Source organism: Xenopus tropicalis, chromosome 2, assembly GCF_000004195.4.
Source record: "Xenopus tropicalis strain Nigerian chromosome 2, UCB_Xtro_10.0, whole genome shotgun sequence".
Classification (NCBI taxonomy): Eukaryota; Metazoa; Chordata; class Amphibia; order Anura; family Pipidae; genus Xenopus; species Xenopus tropicalis.
The window spans coordinates 33,364,860-33,389,979 of record NC_030678.2 but is presented as its reverse complement, the minus strand read 5'-3'; the positions used below and the strand labels follow the sequence as shown (position 1 = coordinate 33,389,979).

The 25,120-nt window shown below is 42.0% G+C and overlaps 1 protein-coding gene across 1 annotated transcript; it reads left to right on the top strand.

Moving 5' to 3' along the window:
• The first annotated feature begins 394 nt into the window (after positions 1 to 394).
• pipox (pipecolic acid oxidase) lies at positions 395 to 25,120 on the top strand. Its single transcript, NM_001114213.1, is given in 8 exon segments — positions 395 to 527; positions 4,456 to 4,604; positions 11,802 to 12,015; positions 13,563 to 13,745; positions 18,926 to 19,078; positions 22,806 to 22,964; positions 23,682 to 23,757; positions 24,320 to 25,120. Coding segments are annotated over 8 exon segments (1,182 nt in total). The 5' UTR covers positions 395 to 410; the 3' UTR covers positions 24,451 to 25,120.

The following is a 25,120-nucleotide window of genomic DNA, read 5'->3' as shown; positions in this document are numbered from 1 at the left end:
ACTATTAGAGGCAAAGGGCAGTGATGTGAGCGGCTGAGAGGGAACAGCTATGAACAAACTGATGTCTCTGGGAGGGGAACACTGGGTTTTTTTATGTTGCTTATTAAACACTTTACAAAGTATAATTAACAGTTCTTAGGTTGACTTGTTGAGTAACAGCACAAATATCACAGACAATTACACCCCCCCCCCCCCCCAGTCAGCTGGGCAGATTTCCTGACGAAGGCCTGTAAATCTTAGCAAATACTATCTCAGTGCAAAGGGGAAGAGTGGGAAGAGGCAGCGCGTCATTGTGGCCTCTTGGTGTTTCTCCTTTAAGGCTCCCAGAGCCCGTCCCCCTGGTGGGACTTGGAACACTAAGGCAGCTGTTCAAGCCTGTTCATTCCTGCTCTGCTCCTGCCATAACCAATATGGCTCTCCCCGGCCGCACGAAATATGACTGCATTGTTATAGGGGCTGGAATCCAGGGCTCCTTCACAGCCTATCACCTTGCTAAGCACAGGAAGAAGACCCTGCTGCTAGAACAGGTACCTAGGGGCCCACTGGGCTGAAAGAGAAATGACAGTGCCGCAAAGCAAAATCCTCCTGTTGCAAATGTTCCTAATGTAGTCGTATGGGTTCCATACCCACAGAGAGAGTGTACTCACAGGCATAGCAATGGTTAATAACTGAGCAAAAAATGCAGCTCCATATCAGTCCTCATGTTCTAGCATAACTAAATATATAATATATATATATATTTATGCAAGCCCTTTCAGTTTTGGTTGGACTACAAGTCCCATCATCCCCTGAGTGGTCAATAGTTATAACTGCGGTCTTACCAGCTGCAGGACCAAAGGCTGGATAAGCCTGATATTAATTCTCGGTCAGTACAAATGCCTTTGCAATATGCATAGCGTGCAACAAATGTCACATTGTGAGGTGTTGCTGAACTGTATCTTTCCTTGGCAGCTGGAGGAAAAGGCAGATAGCACTGGCTGCAGAGCACGGAGGTGAAGCACCTATTGCTCTTACTGACCCCAACGTGCGCACTTTAGTTGCTTTTATTGGGTTTCTGAGAACTTCTGTGGCCAAATAAAACAGTTTATAAAGGAGCTAGTATCTCTTTTGCTTTAATGGGATGGGGTGTAATAGATACACCTGTGTTTTTAGCAACTTTTCATTTTGTCTTCATTTATTATTTTATATATATATATAATTTATATTTTTTGACTTTCTCAAGCTTGCAAATTAAATCGTTACCCAATTTCAGGGTCACTGACCACAGCAACCAAAAAAATAAATACTGCTGTTTGCACTTTTTATTGGTTATTTTTATTCACAGTCCCTCCCTTAGTAAATTTAAAATAACAACCCCGTTTAAAACAAATTGTAAAAAGACTCGGGTTGATTTGTTACCTGCAGGTGACAAACTGGGGTGACAAATCTTCTCAAAATGTTTTCCCACTAGCAACAAAGTGAATCACTGGTGGGAATTCACATGCAGCATTTTGTTTTCCAGTCGCCAAAAGTTTTTCATACAGGTGCATTTTTTCACACTTTACACCTATTATTTCTTGGGGCTTGTACTGAGGTGCGTTTTTTCCTGTTCTCCCCTACGGTGGCGTTCTCTTGCGCTCCACAGCAGGAAGAAACAAAGCCCATTCTGGGGCTGTACTAACACACATAGGCGCATCAGGCTGTGCTGTACTAGCACAAGCTCGTTAGTTTGAGCCCTTTGTGGCCACTTTCTTAACATTTGTGCCATGGGCTAAGCTTGTGCTCTGCTCCTGACGGGCCCAGTTGCGAGCTGCAGCCCTTCCATTCCTATATTGCAAGAGTGAATTATGATCAAGTTAGGGGGCTGGTGGGGGGCACCTACGTGCCTAAGCCAACTTGTGCTGTGTTCCTGGGGAAGCATAGAGATTGAAGGCAAATTGCACACAAATGTGCAAAGTGCGGAAAAATTGGCAAATTGCAGCCACTTTGCACAATGCATTCAGCTTTATTTGCATTCAGCAAATAACCACATGCACTTATTTTTGCTAATGTCAAAGAGGCTTTTCTACCAAACAGATGCCAACTTTCCCAAACATTTTTTTTGAGGGGAGTCACTGTTTTGTCAACTCCCTTCCATTTTCCTACAGTAAGACCCTTCTAATGTGCACCCACATCAGTGCAAACCCAACAGCTGACAAGGCTTATATCAGATCCAAAAAGCACTGGGCAGAGTTGGGGGCATCAGGCATGACTGGGGCATAATGGGGATGGTTAGGGGAAAAAGAGATAAGGACAAAATGTACCAAAAAATAATTGGATAACTTCTCTGCTAAAGCTTTTCCCGACTTACCCCAATTATATTTTCTTACTATATTTTTTTTGCCAGCTTACAGCCTCTTAAATGCTGTGGCTTTTTGTGTGTTCTACCACTACTGGATGTTGGTTCCCATCTGCATTCTATGGGAACACTCCCCATAGAGAAGAATGGGGTCTGCCTGTCAGTGTGGTCCCATTGGTACAGTTCCCATAGTTAATGCCTCAGTCCCAAAAAGCCAACTACTGTTGAAGCCATACAGTAGTTATGTAAATGAATTGGTAATTACCCAGACAGCATGTGGATTATTTATCTTTAGTTTCAAAGGTGAGGTAACTGCCTTATTGTGAAAGCGCGTCTTGCAGTTCACTCAGGGTTGCCTTAAGCCCAACTGCAATTCACTGGTATTGCAGCACGTTATTAGTGGTACAAGGCTGAGCTCTGACACCCCTTTTGCTAATCTCCTGGTACCACTTCAGTTTTTGGCTTCCTCAGAAACAAAGCAGCCATATGGGTATACTATTTACCATCATTCCCATTATTCCTGGAGCACTAAATGATAATATATACAATATATGTCATCGGCTACCCCTGAAGTTCTGCTGTGTAAGGCCTTAGGGTGCCCCTTGGGTATTTGGTGCTATTATTGCCCTTTTTCAGGGCCACTAGTTACCCTTGAAATAATACACATTTGCATCTGTAAATAAAACATAAAAGCTCTGAGCAGCAAAGTAAATCCGGAGGTTATCTAAGAGTTAACACCACTTTTATTTTGTATTTAAATTGGCCTTTTCTCTATAGGAAGAAGGGGACAGATATTTTTAGGTTTCCATTTCCAAAAGATTAATTACAATCATGTTTCAAGGGCAGAGGAGGGTTGTTTAATATGTTTCCTCGTTATTTTATGTTGCTCAAGATTTTATTTTTTTCTGGTAATTTATGTGCCATGTCTGAATAATATTGGTTGCTGAAACATAATTGCTCATTTTGATGTAAAAAATGTACTCTGCAATATAGATAAGGATATGAATGGAAGATATAGATCAGAGTAATTAATGCAAGCTTACATTATGTATAACCATAATGAATGTCTGTATTTTGTGTTTATTTTGCTGACGAAACCAAACACCGCTGCCTCTATGCACCATGGCATCAGCACAGGGCAAATGTACCTGAGTGCTATGTGCAGAGATAGCAGAGACATCCTCCGATGGGCAAATTCAGGAAGATTCACGGTGCTGGGCAGTGATAATTCCCAGTTATGCCCAAACCACTCCCCCAGAAATTACTGGAGCATTAACCGCTTTGTAATGACGCTATACAAATATTATGTGTTTTTTCCCCTTTACACATCTTAGCAAGCAGCCAGCAAACCTAAAGCAGACTTCTGCTCAGAGACTAATGCAAAATGCCTTTAACTAAATCTACTAAAAGTTAGTCAGACAGCACTCTTTATATACCATGTCTACTTTTTGGCCACTCCCCTATTGCCATATACCCACTCAACATCACAGCCACATCATTTAATATTAATATATTTCCCTAGAAAACTCCAAAATTGTTTTATACATATTCCTTCCTTCAGCAACAGAAAAGCTGGCAGGGAAGCTTGGAGGAAGGAGTGTGGGAAGGGGGTCAGGTGACAGAAGATTACTCCTTCCTTCCTCCTGTCCTAGAACAGATTGGCTGGGGGCAGCCCTGTTGCAGGCATGGCTTTCAGAGGCAGTTTTCCACAGGGACAGGGAATCTGAAACACATCAGTCCCCCTGAAACAGGGACTAATGGTGACTATACTGATATTAATGGTGGCTTTCTTGACACAGAATCCACAATTGGTGAATTTTTGACATTTCTACATACAGAGTGTGATTTCTGTTCTCCATTGTGCCAGGAGGCCTTGGAGGTTGGGACCTTCTCAGTTGCACAGGCTGTGATTTATCCTCATCCTCCTATCAATTCAGCTCACTGCCTGTGCTCCATTGAGTGTCCCACCCCATCTGGCTAAAGGGTGGAAAGCATGTTACAACAAATGTCAGACCGGCACTTTGCAAGGGCATTTTTATTTGAGGAATCTAATGCTGCAATGAGTGCTCCCCCAGCTCAAACACAGGTGGAATTTAGTAGAAATATTAGGTAATTCATACTTTCTCTCTTCATCTTAGTTCCCCCTTCCACACTCCAGGGGAAGCTCGCATGGACAAACACGCATTATTCGGAGAGCCTACGCAGAACATTTCTATACTGACATGATGGAGGAGTGCTATCAGTTGTGGGCTGAACTGGAGAAAGAATCGGGGACGCAGCTGTACAGGTACCGAGGACAGAATAAAGGGACTCCGTTACATTTTACACATGCAGTTAATTAAAAGATGGCCAGTGAAGCAATGAGAGGGGCACTAGGTTTACTCTCTGTTTGCCCCTGATCCGCTTGCTAGTGAGGTCACCAAACGAGCTAATCTCTGTCCTATTTGGCCACCCAAGTAATGGGCAAAATCTGTGTTCCAATTCTCTGGCGCCAACAGTTGAATCAAATGGGGGGGGGCATACACACCTGTCAAGGGAGAACTGCATCAATAGTTTAATGCAATTCTTGTCTTTCCCAATATGAGTTAGGTTTGTATTGATTCCCAAAAAACAAGCCAAAAAAGCCACACTTGACCAAACTGGTGGCTGATATTAATGCATGTATGGGCAGCTTTATAGATAGGGTGCAAATAACCTTACAAACTATTGCATATACTGTATATACTGTATGAACTGAATCCAGGATTTGCTTTGGGATTCGCCCAAGATTCGGCCTTTTTCTGAATACAAATCCTTAAAATCACATGACTTTTTGTCACATAATCACGGCATCAGACAAACCTTTCAGAAGAATTAGGGGTTCACTCAGATCCCAAAATAGTGGGTTCCAAGCGTCCCTACTACTGACATTTTCAACATTTGCTCAGCATCTCAGGGATCAGCTTATTCTGACAATAGCACTGCATCTTGCAGAACAGACGTCGGAAGATAATTCTGCCCGTGCCATACAATATGCCATTGGTAGTTAATTTATAAACCTGCCGATCCCCACATTGTAGTGCTCACTGGTAATGGGCAATATAGATAATTATTCCGAGCCGCTCAGGGCATTGCATAAAGAACTGAGAACTCCTGCAGTCTATTATTAGGTATTAATTATTCTAATTCTGTCATCCTCTCACATATAAATTAACTTCTTTTTTATTAATTATCCCAGTTGGCTTCCCCAGCTCTGAGAACACGCGTACCCTTTTGTGTTCTTTCCATGTGATCCCTCCATCAATATCTCTTCTTCTCTCTCTCGCTGTTCTGTGGGAGACTTATCATTTGTCTCTAACGTGGCACACAAAGGGGGGCGCAAAAAGCAGCCCTACTGTGCCAATGACTGGTACAGAATGGTGACCTTCAGCCGCCCTCCCTATGCCCACTGCAGCGCGCACAATCATTTACAAAGGCACAGCTCCACACATTGTCAGTCACCGGCTTGAGCTCCGCAATGGGAGAAATGATGTGTTCCACTTATCTAGTCCTTGGGAAAGCTACTGTACAAATTGCTTTTAATTCTCCTTTCTCATCTTACACTCTTGCTTGTTAAATCTTCCTCCTTTCTCCTGCATTCACATATTTTTTTTTTTCTCCTTTTGAAAATGAAATGTTGCTCGTGAAAGAATAATAGACGAGGGACCTATGAATTAATGTATATACTTGTAAATGATATAGTTAGAAGCTGTACATTCTCAGGTTAGTTGGAGACATTTGGAAGGAATCGTGCTGGATTTATCATCCATTTTCATTTTGCTGTTATACAGTCCCAAAGTATGAAGCCACTGCTTACGGGGCGCATAGAATCTCTCTGTTCTATGTTCTTTGCTTACATACATACGATTGGAAGCTGCCATATGTTCCTGGTAAAGATATTTTTCATTGACAAGCACCCTATACTGTATATGAACACATAAATACAATTGGGGAACCCTCCTTCTGTATGGTAGTTAATGCCTCTCAAGATCCTTCCTTCAGCTGATGACAACCTGCAAAGTAGCCAATGGCAGCAGATTCCAGCCCTTTTAGCCTATCAAGAGAAGATCCTCGACTAGAGGATTCATTTTTGGTCCCCAAACTGTGGGACTGGCACCCCAATGTTGTTTTTGTTTTTGGGGTAAATTACTAATTGCTCTTGTAGATACACCCAAAAGCCCATCTTGAAGGTCAGTTAGGGAGAGATATTCTTAGAACTATGACTGAGTGACTGATACATCACTGATTTATTATATCAATAACATTATTATTAGCTAAGGAAGACACGGATCAAACTATAAAGGGAACATTATTTGAGAAAGTCCAAGAACCATTGAGTTAAACCATTTGGGGTGATCCTTGAACAGCCCCAGTCACCATCTCTCCAGGGCTCCCCTATGGGGTAACTCCTATCTCCCACATTATAAACATATAAAGCACTCTGCTGTGGCAAGCAGAAAATTAAATATTGATGGTATCCCATTATTAATTTCACCTTCCTCTCATATGTTGAGCTTATGCACACATGCATCATGCCCCAAGTACCCTTTCACTGGGGATAGCCAAAATATTCTACTTTGGCTCCCATGGGACTACCATTCAGTGAAACCCCAACCCCTTGCATTAAACAGGTTAGTTAACAGAGTTTAGGGTGTTATAGTTCTACAGATGGAGTGTCACAAATTTTCTCTCCTCTCCTTCGGTAAATTGTGAGAAAATGTAAATAATTAGCTTAACTTGGCATGTTTTTACCAAAATCAAGTGATTTATTCCAGATTTCCCCAATAACTGAGCCAACTACAGCAATTAGTGATTGGCGCATAATTGTGCAGAAGTTCTTCACATGGGGGAACATGGGCATATTGTTTCACATGTAATCCATATATAAATATATTATGTGGGAACAATGGGCAAAGGGAGCCCTACACTTAGGGGGTGATTTATCTACGGTCAAGTTTGATTATTTTTCTCAATTCAAGTTCAATTTTGCGCTTAGAAAACTCAAATTTGAGTTATGGTTTCCAAAACTTGTGATATTTATAAAATGCAAAAATCAGAAAACTCGAATGTAAAAATTCACCATGTGAAACCTTACGAGTTCCCTTGAGCCTCATTCACAATAAGCCCCATATTTATGCTATATGCAAGAAAACAGGTACAACTGCTTAACATATGTTGTATTTTTGCACCCAGCGCTGCATCTGCTAATAGTAACTAAAACTCTCAGTCTCGGCCTATTAAACCCTCCCTTTCACCTCATGTAAATGAAGGGAATTTTAATTAAGGTTCCTAACCCTCACAGCTCAAATAATTTTTAACAACTGCTCCACAAGTGCAGTGATGTTGCCAGGGATTGATCCAGCCATGCCCAACATAAGGCTCAAGTTATCTCTTGTAAACCTTGGTTTCAATCCATAAGCAAATCCATCTTAATCTGATCAATTCCCGCCATTGGCAAAGTGATTCTGAAAAGATTTACCTGATCCATAGACATGCTCACTGCGTCCCCTGATGGAATGTACTTCCCTACAGCTCAGACACTAATTACAAGAGCCAGTCCTGAGCATCCCCGGCTCCCTGGGGTTCCTATGCAGCACTGACCACAAACAGAGCAGCGCCGCAATCAATTTGCTGAGTGAGGGAACTGTCCCAGAAGTGCAATGTGCAATGCAGTTCTTACATAGCATTGTTTTAGTCACACATCAGAAAAACTCTTCATATATTTTAAAAAAGTATCTGAATTTAACTTAAGTATCTCAAGGACAGAGGGATTGTTCTTATTATTAGAAGCAGTATAGTTAGGTTCTCTTATACCAGAATCTGTGCAGCTTCATAAGGGGCTAAACTTGTATGATAAATACCCAGGGGAGGCACTATATAATGATAAATCAACACATGGCTAAATGCATGGCTATTCAACTGTAATATAAAGCAAGTGCAACACCTGGGAAGGAAGATAGGTGGGCTCAGGGTTCCCCAGGGCTGGGCCAAGTTATGTGGGCACCCATGGCAACGTGTCCTAGATCATTGGGGGGTTTGGGACCAGAGACAGCAAGTTAATTGCTAAAACTGAGATCCTCCAGGACCCTGAACTAGGGAAGTGCAGGCAGAAGTGGTAAGTGGTATGCCCACAAGTAAAGTACCCACTGGGCCCCGAGTACCCCAGTCTGACTCTGGGTATGTGCCCACCAACCCCACCATTGCACCCTAGATACATGCCTCTTTTGCCTGCCCCTAGTTCTAGCCCTGCCCAGAGTCAGTAGGTGCCTGTGTGCATGATTAAGCAAAAGCAGCAGGATGAAGGCAATGGTATGTATCACTACTATATAGACATGCAAGGAGCATGTTTGAATGCAAGCACTTTTTAAGACTTGCATCAATAAGTAGGGATGCACCGAATCCAAGATCCGGTTCAGGATTCGGCCAAGATTTGTCCTTTTTAGGCAGGATTCGGATTTGCCAAATCGAATCCTAAATATCATGTGACTTTTTGTCATGTAAACACCAAAGTTGAAAATTGAACCTTTCTGTAATTCGAATTCGGTTTGGTATTCGCCTGAATTCTTTACAAAGGATTTGGGGGGTTCAGCCGAATCCAAAAAAGAGGATTTGGTTCATACCTATCAATAAGCATAACCTGTCCAAACCGATTCCGAATCCTAAAAATCATGTGACTTTTTGTCATGTAAACACAGAAGTTGAAAATGTAACCCTTCCGTAACCTAATTAAAAAGTAGATTCGGTTCATGCCTATCAAGAAGCATAACCTTTGCGTCCATTTGACTGTACTCGCAGATGTATGCTTACATGGCCCTTCGTACGGTGGAACCCCGATTTCAAGTTTTCTTGGGGCCACTAAAAATCAGGCTAAAATCCAGGAAGGAAATAACTGTGTTGGACAGTAAAGAAACAATGTAATGTCCAGGAAAACTTTTTTTTTTTGGTACATAAAATCTGAGTTATGCTGTATATTATAATATTGGAACTAAAATCAAGAGCAGTAGCAAAACTATGCTTTATATGCACTCAACATTATCCCTTTAATCCACTCTTTTCTCTTCTCCTAAGTTGGCCATACACAGGCAGATTTTAGCTGCCAATCTGTGTTTTTCAGATCGATTCAGCAGCTTATCTGCTCATGACTGATATATGGCCGAAAAATCAGCCAAATTTAGGTTTAATTTTCCTGTCAGACCAAGGGCTACATCGGCTCATTGATGCAGTCCTCACTCTGATGGCTCATATTCCTGTCGCTGTGATCTGTTTGTTTGGTCCTAGGGCCAAACGATCAGATTAGCCTTATATCGACCCCCCTTAAATCATGCAATTCCCTTGTTTTCTCTTGGATATCTAAAGATAAAGATGAGTTCTCAACTATTAGAAATAGTGTTCTACATATAGACAGTTTATCTGTCCAGATAACCCAAGCGCCAAAGAATAAAGTTGCCTATACTCAGGCCAATAAAAGTTGCCAACTCCTGAACAAGTCAGCAGGTTATTGGCCTGTGTATGGGGGACTTCCAACAGTGGACAAGAGAGCCAAGAGTCAATATGGCATGTTGACGTGATCCTCTGCTGGTGGGTCTACTTTATACTTATAATTAGTCATTGGCACAGCGTTCAAAGGGTCAGATAGTCCACTGTGTTGGTGGCTAAATCTGATAAAGATCTGCTTGTTTGGTAACCTATCTGCTATCCAGCTTTATACACTGTACTGTACAATTCTATCCCTCACAGTGATGGGGCTGCTCATTCTGATGTGGTGTGGCCACATGCGGCCAAGAATGAAAGGAACACAAATGGCAGAAAGTTTCCAAGAGGGAAAGAAAGAACATACTAGATATTGGTATAAAACTATATGTTGCATGTCCGTCCTCCTCTACAAGCCACCCCATAATTACCCCATTTTTAATAATGAAATGTAATTATTAGGCTGGGTAATTGAAACAGCATCATTTAAAAGTTCAGAGGTTTGGCAGTAACCTCCAGCCTCCTAAAACTCCTAGTTAAATCTATCACTGTCATCTCTATGCAACAGAGCTGTAAATGTAATTTAGTTTTTTCGGACGGAACATTAATCTTGCCATGAAACCTGGGAGGCCGTTACTCCCATTCTACATGTACAAGTCCTGTCATAAAGACAGACAGTGGCAGAAATGACACTTTCCCCATGGAAGCACAATGCGCAACGGGAACGTTACTGGAACAGGAGTCAATTTACCCATTACATTACACAATATCGCACTTTGTTTTTCGGCCGTATGAAATGACATTATTTTGAAGGTGGCATCACTTTAAGAAGAGAAAGGAAAAGTCTGTTATTGATGTAATTTCTGGGTGCCGGTACCGTCCCTTCAGCCCAAATGTTCCGGTTACTTGCAGGGCCTTTTAGCGAGGGAGTATTTTTAATTTTACTGTTGAAAGTATTGATGGTATCTATAGTATCTCATCTCATACTTTCATTTGAAACTCTTCCTGTCTGTATACTTTTCCTTTTTTGTGCACCAAGAATGCCATCAAGTACAATTTATGAGAAATAAATGAATGTTTACAGAATTCTGCCTCTAATTTGGTATCATTTCCCAGCTGCCACTCACCGGTCTCAGCAGGTCCTCATTTAGCCCCCACACTTTCTCACAATGAGGCTGGCGCTGTGCATCTCACTTAACATTATACCTAACAATACATCTATTTTAAGCCTCTTTAGTGATATCAGTGAGTACAACAAGAGCTTCCCATGGGGCCCCGCTGAGCAATTTCCAAGGAAATTTTAACACTTTATAGCAGGTTTTAGTGGATCTACAACAGATCATTTAGTGGAGATGGAGAAGTATATTCAGAAACGAAGAAAGGGCCTTGTCTGTAAAGAATATGATAGTCTTACCAATGGCCCTCGCTGAACTACAACTTCCAGAAGCTCCTTTGACAGTCTTCAGTTGGCCATTGTACAACATATGAAGGGTTATATGATAAAAATACATGTAAACTGAGACTGTTGCCATGTTGCCCACCATACTTCTTATCCCCCCTATTCATACCTAGAACTGCTGCTCCGCAGTGCCTGGGCAGTGGTCTTTTTGTGTACTTCAACATCACATCAACTATAAAAATGTATTTTAGATGTATCATAGCAACTGTTCCAACAAGTATGTCTATTTATTCCTATAGTATTTATTTGCAATGAATGCAGAAGTAAAGGGAGCCATACATGGCCCAGCCCCATACAGAATGCAACTGATTGGGCCACTGGCTGAACAGACAGATCTAATAAGAAGGGCTATATGTGGTAATGCCACCTTTCTGTTGTTACATTGCCAAAATGATTGGTGGATACAATGATTAAAAAGATAGCGGTTGGAATAATCAGGCTACCATACATGTACAGAAAATTGTATTATGTGTTTGCTTCATGCAATGTCTCACTATATCACCATCGTCTGCCTTTCTCTTTGTGTTCCAACCACAGGAAAACGGGTCTTCTTGTCTTGGCAAAATCTGGGAATGAAGAGTATGAGACAGTCTGCAAAAACATGACAGAGAAGCAGATCCCATGGGAGAATCTGAGTCCAGCTGAAATGAAGGTCAGATATCCAGGTCTGTTCTTAAGTCCAGGGGAAGTTGCCTGTTGTGACATCAATGGCGGAGTTCTATACGCAGACAAGGCTTTGAGAGCTGTACAGGTAATGGAGCTATTGGGCTTGGGTACAATGCAAGTATAGGCCCAAATGCTGTCTCCATGGGGGCTCACCATCAATGTAACCAGAAACCCATTGTGCACACCCCAAGCTGCTCTTGAGCCCACAGCCTTGGCAAAATCACAGTGATTGTGTTATGACAAGACCAAGCTATCTGGCACCTTATGTCTAATTTCCTACAGAGTATCTGAACTAAATGGGTGCCCGCAGGATTACAGTCTGGATAGTAGGATAGCTATAAGGTAACAGTAATATTGTAATATGTTAGTGAAGGCAGATACCTACTAGTTAGTCAGGTGTTTTTATGTTTCGCATATTATACAGTACAGGCCATGATACAGTACAGGCAATTAGTTTATAGAATTCTCTACCAAAACAAGATGCAATGGCAGAATCTTTAGCGGGGTACCAAAAATAAATCTGATTCAGATCAAGAAGGGATGTTCCCTCTGCCAGCCAGATAGGCCAATAGGGAGCACAAGGCACATCAGACCTGTACTTACCGTCTATTTAAGACAGGTGTTAATAGTAGGGATGCACCAAATCCACTATTTTTGGGTTCTGTTGAACCCTGAATCCATTGTGACTGAATACTGAACCAAATCTAACTTGCAAATGCAATTTAAGCTATGAAAGGGTTAAATGGGTGCATGCATTCACGTGACCAAAAGTCGTGATTTTAAGGATTCAGTTTGGCCGGGCACCTGGATTCGGCCAAATGCTGCCAAAAAAGGACAAATCTTGGATGATTCTCGAACCAAGCTCTTATATCATAAAAACAATAATAGTGTGGGTTTTAAGGATAACCAGGTGATTTTCCTTCTAGTGGGTTTGTTTGCTTTGGGTCTGCTAGAAGAGAGTTGACGAGACTGACCCGTAATGAGAACCCATTTGCTGACATGGACAATATACCGTATATACTCGAGTATAAGCCAATCCGAATATAAGCCGAGGTACCTAATTTTACCTAAGAAAACTGGAAAAACCTATTGACTCGAGTATAAGCCTAGGGTGGGAAATGCAGCAGCTACTGCTAAGTTTCAATAATCAAAATAAATACCAATAAAATGACATTAAATGAGGCATCAGTGGGGTATATGTTTTTCAATATTTATTTTAAAGAAAAACAGTAAACTAGCTCTGTAAGTGGAGAAGAGGGTCAACAAGAACAATATGAGTACTACCCCACGCTCATTGCACATTAGCAAACAGGCAGCAGACCCGGTCCCAGAGGAAATAAGTATTGCTAGTTGGAGCGGGCCAGGGCACTTGAGGGTCTGGTTGTGGGTGGCCTAATTTGCACACAAAGGACAGAAGGTGCTAGTCTGGAGGGACCCATGGCACCTGACTCAAGTATAAGCCGAGGGTGACTTTTTCAGCACATTTTTGGTGCTGAAAAACTAGGCTTATACTTGAGTATATAGTCGAGTATATACAGTACTTTACAAATCTGAAGTCCATTTGTCATTTGATGTGCCCGTCCGGCTGTGTTGTTGCATTCAGAAACTAATTTCTCTTTGCTGGTTCTACAGATGCTTTTCAAACAAATGGGTGGAGTGATTCGAGATGGAGAGAAGGTGATGCACATAAAGCCGGGGCCTGTGGTAACTGTGACAACCAATTCAAGCATCTATGAGGCTGATGGGATTGTCATAACGGCAGGACCTTGGGCTCAAAAAGTACTTCGCCCACTCGGCCTTCAACTCCCATTAAAGGTGAGACACCTCAGATACAGAGTCCTATTCCAGTCTATGTAATGTGCCGGATACAGAGCCCTATTCCAGTCTATGTGATGTGCTGGATACAGAGTCCTATTCCAGTCTATGTAATGTGCCGGATACAGAGTCCTATTCCAGCCTATGTGATGTGCCAGATACAGAGTCCTATTCCAGCCTATGTGATGTGCTGGATACAGAGCCCTATTCCAGTCTATGTGATGTGCCGGATACAGAGTCCTATTCCAGTCTATGTAATGTGCTGGATACAGAGTCCTATTCCAGTCTATGTGATGTGCCGGATACAGAGTCCTATTCCAGTCTATGTGATGTGCTGGATACAGAGCCCTATTCCAGTCTATGTGATGTGCCGGATACAGAGTCCTATTCCAGTCTATGTAATGTGCTGGATACAGAGTCCTATTCCAGTCTATGTAATGTGCCGGATACAGAGTCCTATTCCAGCCTATGTGATGTGCCAGATACAGAGTCCTATTCCAGTCTATGTGATGTGCTGGATACAGAGCCCTATTCCAGTCTATGTGATGTGCCGGATACAGAGTCCTATTCCAGTCTATGTGATGTGCCGAATACAGAGTCCTATTCCAGCCTATGTGATGTGCCGGATACAGAGCCCTATTCCAGCCTATGTGATGTGCTGGATACAGAGCCCTATTCCAGTCTATGTGATGTGCCGGATACAGAGTCCTATTCCAGTCTATGTGATGTGCCAGATACAGAGTCCTATTCCAGTCTATGTAATGTGCTGGATACAGAGCCCTATTCCAGTCTATGTGATGTGCTGGATACAGAGTCCTATTCCAGTCTATGTAATGTGCCGGATACAGAGTCCTATTCCAGTCTATGTGATGTGCCGGATACAGAGTCCTATTCCAGTCTATGTAATGTGCCGGATACAGAGTCCTATTCCAGTCTATGTAATGTGCCGGATACAGAGTCCTATTCCAGTCTATGTAATGTGCCGGATACAGAGTCCTATTCCAGTCTATGTGATGTGCCGGATACAGAGTCCTATTCCAGTCTATGTGATGTGCCAGATACAGAGTCCTATTCCAGTCTATGTAATGTGCTGGATACAGAGCCCTATTCCAGTCTATGTGATGTGCTGGATACAGAGTCCTATTCCAGTCTATGTAATGTGCTGGATACAGAGTCCTATTCCAGTCTATGTAATGTGCTGGATACAGAGTCCTATTCCAGTCTATGTGATGTGCCGGATACAGAGTCCTATTCCAGCCTATGTAATGTGCCGGATACAGAGTCCTATTCCAGCCTATGTAATGTGCTGGATACAGAGTCCTATTCTAGTCTATGTGATGTGCTGGATACAGAGTCCTATTCTAGTCTATGTGATGTGCTGGATACAGAGTCCTATTCCAGCCTATGTAATGTGCTGGATACAGAGGCCTATTCTAGTCTATGTGATGTGCTGGATACAGAGTCCTATTCCAGTCTATGTGATGTGCCAGATACAGAGTCCTATTCCAGTCTATGTGATGTGCTGGATACAGAGTCCTATTCCAGTCTATGTAATGTGCCGGATACAGAGTCCTATTCCAGTCTATGTGATGTGCCGGATACAGAGTCCTATTCCAGTCTATGTAATGTGCCGGATACAGAGTCCTATTCCAGTCTATGTAATGTGCCGGATACAGAGTCCTATTCCAGTCTATGTAATGTGCCGGATACAGAGTCCTATTCCAGTCTATGTGATGTGCCGGATACAGAGTCCTATTCCAGTCTATGTGATGTGCCAGATACAGAGTCCTATTCCAGTCTATGTAATGTGCTGGATACAGAGCCCTATTCCAGTCTATGTGATGTGCTGGATACAGAGTCCTATTCCAGTCTATGTAATGTGCTGGATACAGAGTCCTATTCCAGTCTATGTAATGTGCTGGATACAGAGTCCTATTCCAGTCTATGTGATGTGCCGGATACAGAGTCCTATTCCAGCCTATGTAATGTGCCGGATACAGAGTCCTATTCCAGCCTATGTAATGTGCTGGATACAGAGTCCTATTCTAGTCTATGTGATGTGCTGGATACAGAGTCCTATTCTAGTCTATGTGATGTGCTGGATACAGAGTCCTATTCCAGCCTATGTAATGTGCTGGATACAGAGGCCTATTCTAGTCTATGTGATGTGCTGGATACAGAGTCCTATTCCAGTCTATGTGATGTGCCAGATACAGAGTCCTATTCTAGTCTATGTGATGTGCCGGATACAGAGTCCTATTCTAGTCTATGTGATGTGCTGGATACAGAGTCCTATTCCAGTCTATGTAATGTGCTGGATACAGAGGCCTATTCTAGTCTATGTGATGTGCTGGATACAGAGTCCTATTCCAGTCTATGTAATGTGCTGGATACAGAGTCCTATTCCAGTCTATGTGATGTGCCGGATACAGAGTCCTATTCCAGTCTATGTGATGTGCCGGATACAGAGTCCTATTCCAGTCTATGTAATGTGCTGGATACAGAGGCCTATTCTAGTCTATGTGATGTGCTGGATACAGAGTCCTATTCCAGTCTATGTGATGTGCCGGATACAGAGTCCTATTCCAGCCTATGTGATGTGCTGGATACAGAGTCCTATTCCAGTCTATGCCAGTAGAAAAACACACGCTATATAATTATCATATACCTTTTATATATGATTTACAGTGAGCTGCCTTGGAATAGCAGTGTAGTTAAATGCAGGGGAGAAGGTTTCAGGGACTGTCGGCCTCTCTGGGATAACATACATCATCCCAATGTGTTTAAGGCTGTGCGGCCAATACGCTGCCTAAATCACTCACCGCTTTCACTCTTATAGACCGGAGAGTCGCCCTGACAAATACCTTTCATAAAGTCTACTCGTCGGCAGAATGTCAATTTCCAGCTATTTGTCAGCGTCTGTAGCCGGTTCAAAGTTTAACTCTTTTGTTGATTATTTTGAAATGCCATCTTTATCGATGGGATAAAAAGAAATAATAACCCAGAATGGAGGTTTAATTAACTTCAGAATTGCATAGCCTTTCTTGGTGCTGCTTTGTTTGTTGTATACAGCGAAACCGCTTTGATGTGCTGTTTATAATTGCAGTTTTTCTATACAGCAGCTCCATTGTATCTCAGCCTATGCAATACAAAAGGGGATCAATAGTAGCTAATAATGCAACACACAGAACCCATTTTAGTTGGGAGCCAAACATAGAGCCCATAAACACTCAACATGGCAGCGCATTCTTCCAACCTACAGAAGCAACCAATCAGATACTTTCAGCAAAGCTATAAATAGTTCCTTTTGTTTGGTTGCTATGGGTTACTAGAACCAGAGCTATATTAATGTTTCCAGGGGGATTCTGCACCCATATCTGCCCCGAGGCAGGCTTTCCAATGCTGCCCCCCTTACCCACCATTCAGACCTTTGGTGCCGGTCAAGGCTGGGGTCACATCGCTAGCGCAATCTGCACTGAAAAAGACAAAATTACGACTAAAAAATGTATGTAATGGAATTTCTGTTCTTAGAGTTACAAAGAGCAGTTTCTTTCTGCCCCTGGTAAGTTGTGGGGCCCTGCCGACTCAAGCGAGTTTCTCAACCCACCTCATGGCAGCAGCACCCCTGATTGTTTCTGAGCATTGATACCCAGTGTTTCCAACCCCTCACACAGGGGGTTAGCTACAGACCAGTGGACACCAGACAGATATTTTAGGCTTTTGTGTGGTTCCCCACACACAAAAAAAAAATCAGGGCCCCTCCCTCTACATCATGTGATCTTTCTGCCCCCCTCTCCCCAGACCCAGCAGACTACATCGGATTACACAAGGGCGTGGGAGGATGTGGCCAAACTCAAAAGCTGCAGGGTAGGGGCTCCTCTGGAGGATCCATCTACTGTCCAAGAATCAGTAATCTGGGGCCCAAGAAATAGCCTAAATGGAGCCCAAAACAGACTTATTTGTGCTGAGGGCTGGTGTTGGCCTCCCCATGCAGGTGTGCCTAATCTCTTGCAATGTTCTACTGAACAAGTGACTCCTCAACTCTGCCGTGTGTTCAGCAAGAATGTGTGGGTTGTAATTTATTCAGATTACATTTTAGTGTACATTCCAGGCAATTAGTCCCAATTATAAAGTACCGTGACATTTAACATTAATGAACACAGGCTAATGGGTAGATTAGTTAGATGCGTGCCATGATGTGTTATGCAAATCATATCATTACCATATACGCAATAGCCCAGATTTGTTAAATTAAATTTAACTCCAGTGTATAGAAACATAAATACTGAATAGATATCTTACAAATAGCCACTAACTTATTCCCCCTCTAATAACTTTACTGCCCCTGAGCATTTACTTGTGTATATTCATATGACAAAAGCTAGCTGAAACCAACCATGGCTATTTGTGTAGTATCTACTGATGCTGATAGGCAGCCACTGACTGAGCCTTAAGCATACCAGCTTTTAAAGAAATACAGTTCCCAGAAACCTTCCGTCCAAAATCACCATTGCCCCTAGACTTGTCTCATGGGTAAGTTGTCAACAAACTCCATATAATTTGCAATAGGGATCCTATTGTGCTTATAAGTAAATAACAATAAACCAGAAGGTGCCCCTTAGTATAGCGTAACATCGTAGTGATTGTGGACAAGTGATATGGGGCAGTAGATGGCACTTTCCAAACTGGGAATAGGTCACTAGGTGTCCTTCTAACTTTGTAATAATACTGCCATAAATGTCTAGATAGAAGGAAAGAGAAGCTCCCAAACCCACAGTAGGAATAGGTAAAGAATATAAGGACCGGAGAAAGAGAGAGTGGTGATTGCAGGATGGGGGGATTTATTTTGGTGAGCGTGCCCCTGAGTTATCCTGAATTTTTCAAAGAAAAATGTTTAAGTTTTGAGAAACTCGCCTCACATGGCAGTGCCCAACAAATTACCAGGGGCAGCAAAAATCCGCCCAGGCGTCCTAGCCACGTGAGGCCACTGGGAGCAACATCCAAGGGTTTGGTCAGCATGTTGCTCACGAGCCACTGGTTGGGGATCACACAAAATTGTGTTTAAAAAAATTGATTGTTAAAATAACCTTTCCATATTGTTTTATCCCCATTAGCCTGACTGTAGTTATAATTCAGTACATAAATACTATGCTGAGCTAATTAAAAATATACATCCTTAGACGCTGAGAATCAATGTGTGTTACTGGAGAGAGAAGATTCCTGGCAAATCTGGGATCCTTCAGAGCCTTCCCTGCTTTTTGGGTTTCAATCTCAATGGAGAGGAGCATGAGGTGTATGGGCTGCCCTCCCAGGAATATCCAGGGCTCATCAAGGTGGGTCCAGTAAATACAGATATAAGTGTCTGCAGCCACACAGTTACCTATCACATACTTCTTTATATGAACAACTTCTCCAGTTATATTATTAGCACTATTATAGCCCCTGTCTAGAACAATTACAGGGGGGACCATTCTATACAAAATTATATCCTTTGTGTGTTTGGTTTTAATTGATTTATCATTTTTGAAGGTTCTCTAGTCGTAGAACTGCATTTATGTTCAATAAGTTCAAGAATATTCTGTACTTTAGTCTTAGTGAGTATTGCAAGTACATTTATACATAGTAACATAGTAACATAGTAAGTTGGGTTGAAAAAAGACATACGTCCATCAAGTTCAACCATAATGCCTATATATAACCTGCCTAACTACTAGTTGATCCAGAGGAAGGCAAAAAACCCCATCTGAAGCCTCTCTAATTTGCCGCAGAGGGGAAAAAATTCCTTCCTGACTCCAAGATGGCAATCGGACCAGTCCCTGGATCAACTTGTACTAAGAGTTATCTCCCATAACCCTGTATTCCCTCACTTGTACTGAGAGTTATCTCCCATAGCCCTGTATTCCCTCACTTGTACTGAGAGCTATCTCCCATACCCCTGTATTCCCTCACTTGTACTGAGAGCTATCTCCCCTACCCCTGTATTCCCTCACTTGTACTGAGAGCTATCTCCCATACCCCTGTATTCCCTCACTTGTACTGAGAGCTATCTCCCCTACCCCTGTATTCCCTCACTTGTACTGAGAGCTATCTCCCATACCCCTGTATTCCCTCACTTGCTAAGAATCCATCCAGCCCCTTCTTAAAGTTATATAATGTATCAGCCAGCACGACTGATTCGGGGAGGGAATTCCACAACTTCACAGCTCTCACTGTAAAAAATCCTTTCCGAATGTTTAAATGGAACCTCCCTTCTTCTAAACGGAGTGGGTGCCCTCGTGTCCGTTGGAAGGACCTACTGGTAAATAAAACATTAGAAAGGTTATTATTATTATTATGATCCCCTTATATATTTATACATAGTTATCATGTCACCTCTTAAGCGCCTCTTCTCCAGTGTAAACAGACCAAACTTGGCCAGTCTTTCTTCATAACTGAGACTTTCCATACCCTTTACCAGCTTAGTTGCCCTTCTCTGGACCCTCTCTAACTCAGTAATGTCCCATTTGAGCACTGGAGACCAAAACTGAACAGCATATTCTAGATGGGGCCTTACCAGCGCTCTGTAAAGGGGAAGGATAACCCCCTCCTCCCGTGAATCTATACCCCTTTTAATACAGCTCAAAACCTTGTTTGCCCTTGCAGCTGCTGCCTGGCATTGCTTGCTACAGCCAAGTTTATTATCTACAAGGACTCCAAGGTCCTTCTCCATTATGGATTTGCCTAGTGCAGTCCCATTAAGGGTATACGGGGCTTGCATATTTTTACATCCCAGGTGCATGACCTTACATTTATCCACATTAAATCTCATCTGCCACTTAGCTGCCCAGATTGCCAGTTGGTCAAGATCCTGCTGCAGGGATGTCACATCCTGGATAGAATTGACTGGTCTGCAGAGTTTTGTGTCATCTGCAAACACTGATACATTACTCATAATACCCTCCCCTAAGTCATTTATGAACAAATTAAACAAAAGTGGACCCAGTACAGAACCCTGAGGGACCCCACTGAGAACCTTACTCCAAGTAGAGAATGTACCATTAACAACCACCCTCTGTACCCGATCCTGTAGCCAGTTTTCTATCCATGTGCAAACGACTTCACTAAGACCAATAGACCTTAGCTTAGAAAGCAGTCGTTTGTGGGGAACGGTATCAAATGCTTTGGCAAAATCCAAATAGATTATATCTACTGCATCCCCACTGTCCAGCTTCTTACTTACCTCATCATAAAAAGCAATTAAATTGGTCTGACATGACCTGTCCTTCATAAAGCCATGCTGATTACTGCTCATAATGGCATTCTCCACTACATAATTTTGAATGTGATCCCTTAACAAGCCTTCAAATAACTTGCCCACCACGGATGTCAAACTTACAGGCCTATAATTGCCAGGCTGAGATCTTACTCCCTTTTTAAATATGGGAATGACATTCACCTTCTTCCAATCCCTAGGTACCATACCTGATGAAAGAGAGTCTGAGAATATCAGAAACAAGGGCCACTGTAATTCTGACCCTAGCTCTCTCAGTACCCGAGGGTGTATTCCATCTGGCCCAGGTGCCTTGTTTATATTTATCGTGTGTAACCCTTTAAGCACCATATCCTGTGCCAACCACTGTGTAGTTGGAGCTGAGGCAACAGTGCAGCTAATGGGTGGGACTTGGCCCACTGGCTCCTCTACTGTATACACAGAAGAAAAGAACTGGTTAAGCACATCTGCCTTTTCTGTATCCGCTGTAACCATATTGTTACTATAACTCAATGGGGCCACACCCTCAACCTGCATCTTTTTACTATTAATATACTTAAAAAACTTTTTGGGGTTAGTCTTGGCCTCGGCCGCGATGCGCTCCTCATTTTCTATCTTTGCTCTCCGGATTGCTGTTTTACAACACTTGTTACAGTGTTTATATTCACTAAACGCATCTACTGTCCCCTCTGACTTATATTTCTTAAAAGCTTTCCTTTTTCTCCCTATTAACTTCTTTACCTCAGAGTTAAGCCACATAGGGTGATTCTTAACACTTCTACTTTTTCTTATTAATGGAATGAATTGAGAACAGTAATGATTTAATATCATTTTAAATGACAACCATTTCTGCTCTGTGTTTTTATCAGAAAACATAATGCCCCAATCTATGCCCTGAAGCGCTGCCCTTAAGGAGCTAAAATTTGCCTTCCTAAAATTCATTGTCTTTGTTGCCCCCGTGTAAATTTGTTTCCTGCACCAAACATCAAATGAAATAACATTATGGTCACTATTACCCAGGGGTTCAACCACTTGCACATTTGCTATACGTTCTGGGTCATTAGAGATCACTAGATCTAGTATAGCATGGTTCCTGGTTGGCTCCTCAACAACTTGTGACATAAAGTTGTCATGCAGCAAGTTTATAAACTTGTTCCCATTTACTGTCCTGGCAGTACTATTGCCCCAGTCAATATCAGGGTAATTAAAATCCCCCATTATTATCACTTGCCCCAAACTAGCAGCCTTTTCTATTTGCAACAGGAGCTGGGCCTCCTCCTCTTCGCTTACATTAGGGGGTCTATAGCATACCCCTACAATTAGTTTGGTAGATTCTTTACTATCTGTGAGAAGCTCAACCCATAAGGATTCAGCTCCCTCTGTTAACCCCATCACTTCCTCCTTAATATTTGCTTTTAATTCCTGCTTAATGAACAGACACACTCCTCCTCCTTTTCTATTGCCCCTGTCCCTCCGAAACAATGTATACCCCCCAATATTAACTGCCCAGTCATGAGACTCATTCAACCAAGTTTCAGCAACTCCAATCACATCATATTTCCGCTCCATCGCCAGCACCTCCAGCTCTCCCATACAGTATGGGGACTTCCTGACAACAATTCCCAATTTGGGTTTTATGGGTAGAGGCCATTGAAGGCTCCTAAAGTAACTCATATTGGTAATGGCTTTAGCCTTTCTGCACTTGATAGTGTTTTGGGACACCCCCAAGGACCCAAAAATATATTTTACCACTTTCATAGCCAAAGTTTTTATTCTTTACCCTTATGCTTACTTGTGAATATCTTCTACAGATATGCTTTCATGGAGGAAATGAAGCAGACCCTGAAGAGCGTGACCTCAAAGTCCAAAATCCTGAAATACAGGACATTGCAAAACTCAGCAGCTTTATCAGTCGCTATATTCCAGGCTTACACCCAAGGCCTGCTGTGGTGGAACAGTGCATGTATACGGTGAGCTTATTCATCATGAACCCTATAGATGAATAGAACTGTATTTGGACTAGAGGTGGTAAAGCCTAATACATGCATATATATTGTCATCAGATGCAATTATTCATGATCCTGCATACCTAGCAAACATTATGATCATTTATCTGGTAAATATGGCATTTATAAATCATGCCCCCCTAGGCCAGGTGTTCCATAAGAGTTCTGCCACCCTAGGTCCTTCCTACAAATTGGGGCCTGTGTATGGAGAGCTTAAGCTCTTTCTTGCACATATGGATTCTAAGTTTGTAGATGAAGTTTGGGATGTATTGGGCCTCATTTACGAAGCATGGGCAAGTGCAAGGTGTTAACTGCAAAATACATTGCCTTAAGCAAAGCAGGCAAGCGCTTTTACTGTGCCTAGGGCAATTAATGACTTTTTACCAACAAAAACAAGCCTATTCATGTAAGAGGCTCTAATGGATTATACAAATATATGACTGCTCATATGTATGAGATGGGAAGCCCTAGCCCTAGTGATAGTTACAACCCAACACCAAGGATTGTCCCCTGCTCTACAGTGGTGTCATTGTAAACCTGGGCTGTACCTGGCAGCGTATAACCAACACAATAGTGGGAACATGTGAGGCTAAGCAAGCTTACATTGCAGAGAAAATAGGAAGGTTTAAATGGAAGTGTCAAGCCTCTGCAAGAAATCAACAATATTTTTCTTATGTTCAGAACACCCCAGATGAAAATTTTATATTGGATCATCACCCACTTCATAAAAACATTGTCATTGGTGCTGGATTTTCAGGTAAGAAAGTGAATCAATAAAAATAACCAATAAAACCATTTCAGCCACAGAAATATTTCCATCTTGCCAAGGGCATGCCGTCACCTTTTTTGTCATTAAATATCATTTTGTTGCACCACTTCCTAAGCTATAATTCCACTTACACTCACAGCGAGATCCAACCTTTCCCTCCCTAGTGAAGTAATGGATTCTTGAACTTGAAGACCCTCTACTTCTCAGAGAATCTGTGTGTCATGTACTATGGAAAGCAGAGGGGCTTCAAGTCCAAGAATCCAGAAAGATGGAGTTGCCTCTGTTCTTTGCCAGATCCTTTAACAGGTTTAGCATAGAAGATCCTGTATTCAGTGCACAGTCACATTAGAACTGAGTGCAGTAGTTGTAATGATGTAGGGAGCTACCAAACATGTATTAGAAAGTCATGTTGCTGTATGGGCCCTGAGGGATCAGACCAATGTTCAGGGTTTCTAATATGGAAATTGAACAGTTTGTGTTCTGTTTAGTGTGGGTTTGTCCTTAGTTCTGTTGAAATGTGGAATAACATTTTCATTCTCTAATTAAACAGGCCATGGATTTAAACTGTCGCCTGTGGTTGGTAAGATCCTGAGTGAACTCTGCACAGGAGAGAAAGAGTCATATGACCTTAAGCCTTTCCGGATCTCGCGCTTCAAAACCCCGTTAAAGGCAGCGTTGTAATGTAAATTGCACTTCAGAAGCCATATTGTGCTGCCATACGGTGACCATTTTAATTACTTGGATAGAGATGGCTGGACTCATTAATTAAGATTCAAGATTTGTGAGTTAAGTTTCTGAATTTTAAGCAGCCTCTGTTTTAATTAACACGATTTCAGGATATATTTAAAGTGATCCATATAATACAGGCAACGGGACATTGGTGTTTTTATATTTGTCAACATCTTTTGTTATAGTCATTCAGACTATAATTCCCATATGTAATAAAAGCAACTAAGTTAACCCCTTGCAACCAATAAGATATTTGCGTTGAAACAGGTGACCAGTAAATGCTGCCTGCTGATTGGTTGCTATGGGTTACTGCTCCTGGGCAAATAGTGCCTTTTATTACATAAACCCCTAAATGTCTTGCAATCTAGTAGAGATGAATTGTTAGTGGTGCAGATATGAGGAGCACCTTATAACCTTATTACAATACTGGAAATGTAAGGATATTGCTCAGGGCGATGCACCATTAGTACCTTTTTAGTAACTGCTTGGTGACTTTTCACTGGCCTGTCTCACACAAGCATCGTGGTTACACTCTTTCATGTTCTTCTTTACTTCATCATGAAATGTAATTAAATTAAAATAAAACTCCTCACACAATAAAAAAAATTATTTTTAAGATCCA